The sequence below is a fragment of the Balaenoptera ricei genome, chromosome 12 (genome assembly GCF_028023285.1).
Source record: "Balaenoptera ricei isolate mBalRic1 chromosome 12, mBalRic1.hap2, whole genome shotgun sequence".
Classification (NCBI taxonomy): Eukaryota; Metazoa; Chordata; class Mammalia; order Artiodactyla; family Balaenopteridae; genus Balaenoptera; species Balaenoptera ricei.
The window spans coordinates 29,937,131-29,945,632 of NC_082650.1; the positions used below are offsets into that span (position 1 = coordinate 29,937,131).

The following is an 8,502-nucleotide window of genomic DNA, read 5'->3' on the forward strand; positions in this document are numbered from 1 at the left end:
CCAATTTCCCAATCCAAGCATGCCTAGCTTACAAACCTTAGGGTTAAAAACTCCCTCCTCATTTACCCAATGTTCAATTTCCATCAGTTTCAATATACACTAGTGTAAATACCATGACTATTTTGCATGAAGTTAAGTATTCTACAGATCAGAGTCACGGGGTTGAACCAGGAGCTCCCACCTTTTATGTGAACTTCAGTGGTACCATCAAGGCCAAGGCAATTTAATTTAGGTTAACCAGGATTTGTTTCAATTTGTAAGAGAAACATCTTGCAACAGGTTTATTCAATTCTCTTAAAAAATGGTGGCATTCCTTTACTTTCCGCCTTTTGGCAGCAGCAGTTACATATATGGAATAGCAGATTAAGTCTAAAAACGTGGGCCCTAGTCAACTTTATTTTTCGGCATTATGATCATGATAAAGGATCACGACATCCTTCACATTTCCAAGGAAAACCCAATTTAAAGTTTGTCCTTGTCAAACTCCATAAAACAGCCACTCTAGAGTAAACCAGCAGAGCATTGTATCACCCCAATAAAGCTGTAGGTTTCATCACATGCACCAACGAATCTACATGGCTAGTTTCTGCGCTCCTCTTTTACAGAATTTTACACCTATTGTTACCAGACAGCATTTTAAACACGGACATATCAACTGCCTAATAAAGCAAAAACAAAGACATTTCCCTTATTAGAAACAAGATACACCATCACTTAAAATCTTCAAACATTATTGCACTTTAACTTTCAGAATTTGACAATGCATTCAATGAAGCAATCTGCAGACAACTAGTTTTAACAGACAGATTTAAAAACACTTTTAAGCAGACGTGGCTGTCCTAAATTGTTTATTAGGTAAGAATTTTTACAAACATTACTTATATTAGCGGTAGCGGTGGAGCTGGAGAGTATTGCGCCTTCTCCAGGCTGCGCGGCGAGAACCACCGATCGTGTGGTGGAACTTGTGGCCCTTGCCGAGGCCGCGGCTCTTCCTGCCTGCAGACGTCAGGCCCCGCATCTCCCTGTGCTTGTGGACTGGTTTGGTGATCCACCGGGTGTCAGGGTTTCTTCTGATAGCTTTACGGAAGGGATCGATGAGGATAACCTCAAAAAACTTGTATGTAGAATCTTCACCCACCCAGTAAGAATTCAGGACCCTCAGGGCCCCACAGTGGCGTCCCGCTCGCTCCTCGGCAAAAGACTGCAGGCTCCGGGCAAACTTGAGCTGGTTGACACCATGGTGGACGGGCTTGCCGTAGGTGGCGCCCTTCGGGACCGGGCGTTTGCGGCCACCGCGGTGCACGCGAACCCGGTATATCACATAACCTTGCTTGGCCTTGTAGCCCAGCCTGCGCGCCTTGTCGGGCCGGGTGGGGCGCGGGGCCCGGTGCAGCGCCGAGAGCTGGCGGTACTGCCAGCAGCGCACCCTGAGCAGAAAGCGCATCACGTCCGACTGCTTCCTCCGCAGCTCCTGGATGTACTTGTAAGCGCCCATCTCGGCTCACCTGCTGGCTGCCGCCAAACGGAAAGGGTCTAAAGTTATTTACAAATAAAAAGTTGGAAAAAAGAAAATATGTAATTAAAGGACATGCCACAGTGTGAGAGAAAATAGTTCAACATATATAATGATCAAAAGACTCATATCCAGAGTAAATTACGAGTCAATCACAAAAAAAATAAATTAAAAAAAAACAGACAACCCAATAGAAAAATAGGCAAGAGACTTCAACACATACTTTACAAAAGAGGATGTCAAAAATTCCAATGAACACGTAAAAAGGTGTTCAACTTCATGAATCACCAAAGCAATGTAAATTAATAACACAATGAATACAATATTAACCTACCAGAATTTATATATATATATATATATATATATATATATATATATATATATATATATCCTTTGACCTAGCAATTTTACTTCTAGGTATATATCCATTAGAAATGAGACAATGTGTTCACCAAAAGATATGTCATAGCCTACAAGTAAAATCTATTCAAAAATTCATCAACAGTAGAATGGATAAAGTATGGTAATCATACAATGAAATATTATATAGCTGTGATAATGAATGAGAAGTGAAACAACATGAATGAATCTCACAAGCATAAAATTGAACAAGAGAACCCAGACTCACAAAACCATGTACTGTGATGTCATTCATATGAAAGTCAAAACAAGCGAACCTAGTCTATGATTTTAAAACTTACAATAGTGATTTTATTTGGAGAGGAGAATGGGAGTAGTAATTGGAATGTGCAGGATGGGGATTTCTGGGAATTTGATAAGGTTCTATTTCTTGATCTGGGTGGTCTCATGGGTATGTTCAATTGGTGATCAATAATCAAGCTGTACGGGCTTCCCTGGTGGCTCAGTGGTTGAGAATCTGCCTGCCAATGCAGGGGACACGGGTTCGAGCCCTGGTCTGGGAAGATCCCACATGCCGCGGAGCGACTAAGCCTGTGAGCCACAATTGCTGAGCCTGCGCGTCTGGAGCCTGTGCTCCGCAACAAGAGAGGCCACAATAGTGAGAGGCCCGCACACCGCGATGAAGAGTGGCCCCCACTTGCTGCAACTAGAGAAAGCCTTCACACAGAAACGAAGACCCAACACAGCCATAAATAAATAAATAAATAAATAAAATTAAAAAAAAATAATAATAATCAAGCTGTACTCTTAGAATTTTTGCACTTTGATGTATGTATGGTAGATTTCAATTAAAAAAAAATTTTTTTACAGTAATTTTAAAACAATTTTATTAGTATCACCAGAAACTAAAAACAACACTAATGTCCCTGAACTGGAGAACAGATAAATTGTGGTACATCCGTACAGTGAAATACCATTCAGCAACAAAAAGAATGAACTACTGATACATGTGAGAAATTGATGAATCTGAAATGTATTATGTTAAGAGAAAAAAGCCTTTCTCCACAGGCTATATACTGTATAATTCCATATATATTACCCTCTAGAATAGACAAAGCGATAGGGATAGAGAATCAGTCAGTGATTGTCAGATATTAATAGTGGGGGAAGTGTTTGACTACAGAGTGTAGCATGAGATAATTTCTGGAGTGATAGAACTGTTCTGTATCTTGATTGTGGTGGTGTTTGTGCTACAGTGTGCATATGTCAAAATTCATAGAACTCTACACTAAAAAGGACAAATTTTCTGTATGTAAATTTTTTTAATTTAAAAATATTCCATGGATGTTGGAAAATAATTTGTTTCCCTATTTGTTGAATGTAATGTTTTATATGCATCCTAATTTTGGATGTATGCCATCTATCGTTTTCTGTAAAAGTTATAATAAAATCTCCTACTACAATTGATAATTTGTCGGTTTCAACCTTAATACTATTAATATTTGCTTTATGCATTTTTGAAGCATTATATGTTTTTCAATATATATACATTCAGGGTTGTTGTATCTTTCTAGAGAATTATGACATCCTTTCATCATAAGTCCTTTTTTGGTTCAAAGTTTATTTTGCCTTTTATTAATATAGCAAAAATGAATTTAGTTGGGTTCATCTTTGCCTGCATATGTTTTTCCATTTCAGTATTTTCTATATCATCATGTTTAGGTACTATTTATGAGAAGTATACCTAAAAAAATTTTTAAACCTTTTTTCTTTGATAGAAAAAATTGTGTTATTTAGAAATGGAGATATGGTTATTTGCAGATATCCTCTCCCCCTTTTCGTGCAGGATGGGATTATAAGCATTCTTTCCAATATCGATACACTTCTGTCTCTAATTTCTTATTTATGAGAAATTCTCTGTCTCTTTTATTTCCTTTTGTTTATTGTTTTCTTTTGTATGTCTCAGGTTGATACTAATGTGGAGCACAGGGTCTTTTCTTTGATTTCTTTCCAAAACACTCCCAGAAAGCCAATGTAGGTCATAGACTTTTACTTATTTTAGGGGGCAAATAAGGCAAGGCAGGAGGTTTATGCAGAAGATCATATGGTTTAAATATAAAGTTCTTAACCTTAAAAGTCATTGCCATTATCCTTATCTTTTCCTCCCCCTCCACAATCTCCTGCTGGAAAAGTTTAACTGCTTACATCCTCTTCCTGGATTCCCATCCCCATCATGTTTCTTCTCTTCCCCAATCTAATGTTTGTTATTGGTGGTTTTTTTTTTTCCTTTCTATCTAGCTTATTGAAATCTCCCATATAATTTTCTTAAAAATCACTTTATTTCATGCATAAATTTTACTGGCAATATGCTGAAAGCTAATTTCCCATATCAAAGATGTCTCATCAGATTAGCCAAGCCAAAATAGTCCTCCCCACTAGGATACGAGTTTGTTACTCTTCTCTAGGCAGAGTCCTGCTGCTGGTCCTTAAACTGATAATCATTCTTCACTTTTCTTGATCCCTACACTGTATTTATTCACACTTATTTTCCTAACCATGTAGGTCCCGGTGCACTGCCCACATTAATGCCATATCTTTTTTTTCATTGAGATATAATTGACATATAACTTTATATTAGCTTCAAGTGTTGTTGTACAACACTTTATCTTTTAATTTAAGAATAGAGACAGCACAGGGCCATACAGCAGCTCAAAACAACGGAACTGGTTTACTGCTCTTTTGTGTCATTTTTCTCTGAGGACTAATTTATTTCTGGAAGACCTTGTCATCCTCTTATAATTTATTGCCAAACCAATATTTTCATGCATATTCAATTATTTTTTACCTTGCTACACAACCATTACATTTGTAGTTGCTTGATGGACATTATTACTTGGAAGTCTGATTATTACAACAATTTTATTATATCTAAAACCCAATTAATATATTCTGTCTATCCATGGCACTGGACCACAATATTGATTATGTCATGCTAACTGCAGAGGATGAACAGGTAGTGGCAAGTGCATTGAATGCCCATTAAGACTGATGAATGGCACAGGAGAGAGAATAAACTCTCAAAAGTTTTAGAGGGCCTATCATATTGATGAAGTTTTAATGGGTCCAATGATCTGGGCTATCCTGAAACAAGGACACATTGTTATTTACAACACATTGTAAGGACACGTTGTTATTTATTCTAAGGACACGTTCTAAGGACACGTTGTTATTTATTGCAGCCCTCTTCATTAAGAAAGAAGCTCAATCACTTTGCTGTACACCTGAAACTAGCACAATATTGTAAATCAACTATACTCCAATAAAATTAAAATTAAAATTAAAACAACAAAAAAGGAAGAAGCTCAATCACTTTGCTGTACACCTGAAACTAGCACAATATTGTAAATCAACTATACTCCAATAAAATTAAAATTAAAATTAAAACAAAAAAAAAGGAAGAAGCTCAATGCTTTGTGGGCCTTTGGATTCTAAGGCAATATATACTACTCTTGGGAATAATGCTCTGACTCACTTATTAGATGGCTCAGAAGGCTCCCAGTTTTGAGTGGTACCCAGAATAAGGGAAAACTTTACACCAGATCCATACTCAGTGAGAGATGCCTGGCACTTGGGCCATTTGCCTGAAGAGCTTAGAGTGCTAGAGGTATCCATGGTGGTTAAGTATGCAAGGTAGAATCTCTATCGAGCTCTACCGGAAAAGTCACAATTCAGACTTCCAGAATTCTAGAGCAAAGTCATGGCTGCTTTAGCAGAGAACTAAGTATCTGCTATTATAAAATAGTTTCTCGTGTGCTCTTGTACTCTGTTTGACACTGAGAGTCTGACTTTGGAACTTCAGTGACTATGATCCAGGGAAGAGCTGGTTGAAACACTAGATGTAGCACAATCCCTTGAGATACCAGATTTCTGGTAGTATATCTGCTACATCAGATCCCTTTCATTCTGGAGGAAGAAGTGAGGTACCCCAGTCAGAACTGACACTTATATTAGATATGGGTTTGCTGTATGTATAACCCGTGTCTCAGCTAGCATCACCATCGGAGGAATTCCAAAATACCAATCCATTGTTATGGTATCCCATATAACAGTGACGCAGATGAAGGTACACATTTTATGACATGAGACAAGTGGCTCCAGACTATAAATTTTATTGCTTAGAAGCAGCTCAGCTGATGCACCAGCTAGGTGGGTAGCCATAGTCTGGGATGTGGTATATTTGCTTATCCGATACGTGATATTTGGTGCTGAGTTGTCAGAAAAATTGGGTCCAGGAACCAAAGACAGGTAGTACAGAACCATCTCTCCATTAGTGACTGTCTTCTGGAATTTGAGTTTCCTATTCCTGCTCTGCCAGATCAAAAGTCTCAGTTCCCAATAAGGAAACACTTAACACCAGAAGACATAGTAAAGATTCCTCTGAACTTATAGCTCCAACTACCACTCGGTCATTTTGGGTTTTTCATGTCAGCAAAGGAAGGAATAACTTAAAGTAATTGACTCTAATTTTCCTGAAGATCTAGGGTTGCTGCTACATGATGGGAACTTAGGGAAGTCTGTCTAGACTACAGGGTATTTGGGGATGTCTTTTGGTGATCCTGTGGTTAGTGATAATGGTAAATGGATACATAGCAACCACAGCTTGAAAAGGGAAAGGCATTAAGAGCTCAGAGTCTTTGGGAAAGACAGTCTAGGTCACCACACTAGACAAGCAACCTAGACAAGCTGAGGCACAGGCAAAGGATGAAAGAATTCTAGAATGGGTAGGAGAGAAGTGAGATGGTAAGTATCGATTTCAGTCTCAGCACCAATTGTAGCAGCAGGAAACGCAACTTGTTGCACTAAGCCTCTTAGTATTGAGTATTGAGTCTTTATAAATATTGCAAGTGGTCATGACCTAGAAAGGAACTCTGATGAACTTGACTTAATGGAATTAGTTAATGGGGGACACAAGAAGATCTAAAAGGTGCAAAGTTGCAAAGGCTACCAAAGACACTTCTTGAGTACTGCTTCATATCTTCTCTGCGGATTTCTACCAGCTTTGCTCAGGTGCTTCTTAACAACACTTGTGCCAAATAGCCCTCACTACCTGCCCCAGGACACCTCTGATACTGCAACATGGGATTGCATGACCCACTTGGCCTTCATGAATGCACAAACCAGGACTGCAAAGGAGTGAGCCCACCATTTACTAATGAGGTAAATGGAGGCAATTAATAAATATTTCTCTTGTTTTGTCCCCTGGTTTTTCAATCTGAGACATATTCCATGAAGTGCTTGAGAATTCTTGACAGGATGGCGCACTGGCCCCCATAGCAATATGTACCTTTGGATTAGCTTTCCCTTCCTCCTGGTCTCACTCCCCATGTCCTCCTTCTTTTTTCCCTGAGATCAACTATCTGCATGCAAGACTTTGTCTTAGAGTCTCATTTTTGAGAAATATAGGCCAAATAATTTAGAGAAGAGATCAAAGCTGATGGATGAAGTTGATCAAAATTTTATTTCACTTCACCACAAAGAGATTGTAAGTAAGAAATTTTGTAGGCTTGGCTATCATGCATTTCTTATGTGAACCCCTAGATATGAAGCTAGAAACTTTCAGCTGCCAGAAAGAGATGGGGTCATTATTAGCCTCCAGTTTACTAAGAATACAGTGAAGTTCTAGTGTTCCACCTCAACCCAGTTTACTCCTCAGAGAACCCTCAAGAAATTGTTTTTGTAGTTGCATTACATAAGAAATTATATCTATAGCCAAAACTAAATTCTATGCTCACTTTATCAACATTATAAAACCATTTCTCCTGTGTTTGACAAGCATAATATCAATAAATCAATCTTAGTGTTTTAACATTAAAACCTTGTCTCTTTTTTTGTTGGGTCTGAAAGTGATAGCACATCATCTATAACGTACTCTGAACCAAGAATGCCCTCTTATAAAAGTCCTCAGTTTGTTTTTCCTCTGTAGAACAATATCCCTATAAACTGTAGAGAATCCATTGTTAAAACATGAAATCTGTCTTTGATAATTTTAGCTATACTAAGTAATAAAGTAACTTCGGTTCAAATGTAAGAAAAACCTCTCCTACCCTCCTTTTATTTCTGTCTGTCTTGTTAAAGAAGGGTCTAAGAATTAATTTAGGAATTCATCAACTTTAAATAATGAAGGAGATGAGTGTTTAGGTACCAATAATTTCCAAATCTGTCTTGAATATGTCAGCATTTGATAAGAAGAAAGAATGATGAAGTTATTAATAATTCTGCTTTACTCTTACCCCAAATTGTTTTAAGCCAAGGCAATATATCTGGATTTAAATAATGTTGGTCTAAGAGAAAGATAGCGCCTCAAGAATAATTGGAAAATCCAGTGGAAAAATCTTTTTTTTTTTTTTTTTGTCCAGTGGAAAAATCTTGACTCTATAATCTCTGTACACCACACCTGAGCCTGTCCTTCAAAAAAAAAAAAAAAAAAAACTATCAAAGATCTCTCCTCAAGTTCCCATTCTTTCCCCCAGCCCCATCTAGAAAAGATATGAAGAAATTGCTTCACTTAAAAATTCAATCTAGCCTAAATGTGATGAAGTCTGTTGTTATTTTTGTTTAATCACAAAAAT

General features: G+C 37.8%; 1 protein-coding gene across 1 annotated transcript; it reads right to left on the reverse strand.

Annotated features, from left to right (window-relative positions):
- Positions 1 to 266: 266 nt before the first annotated feature.
- LOC132376266 (large ribosomal subunit protein eL15-like) lies at positions 267 to 1,525 on the reverse strand. Its single transcript, XM_059941933.1, has one exon. The coding sequence runs from the start codon at positions 1,493 to 1,495 to the stop codon at positions 884 to 886; it is 612 nt and encodes a 203-aa protein (XP_059797916.1). The 5' UTR covers positions 1,496 to 1,525; the 3' UTR covers positions 267 to 883.
- Between the last annotated feature and the right edge of the window lie 6,977 nt (positions 1,526 to 8,502).

Bases quoted from the DNA above. Each gene is read 5' to 3' on its own strand.
- LOC132376266 (XM_059941933.1), bottom strand. From the start codon at position 1,495: ATGGGCGCTTACAAGTACATCCAGGAGCTGCGGAGGAAGCAGTCGGAC.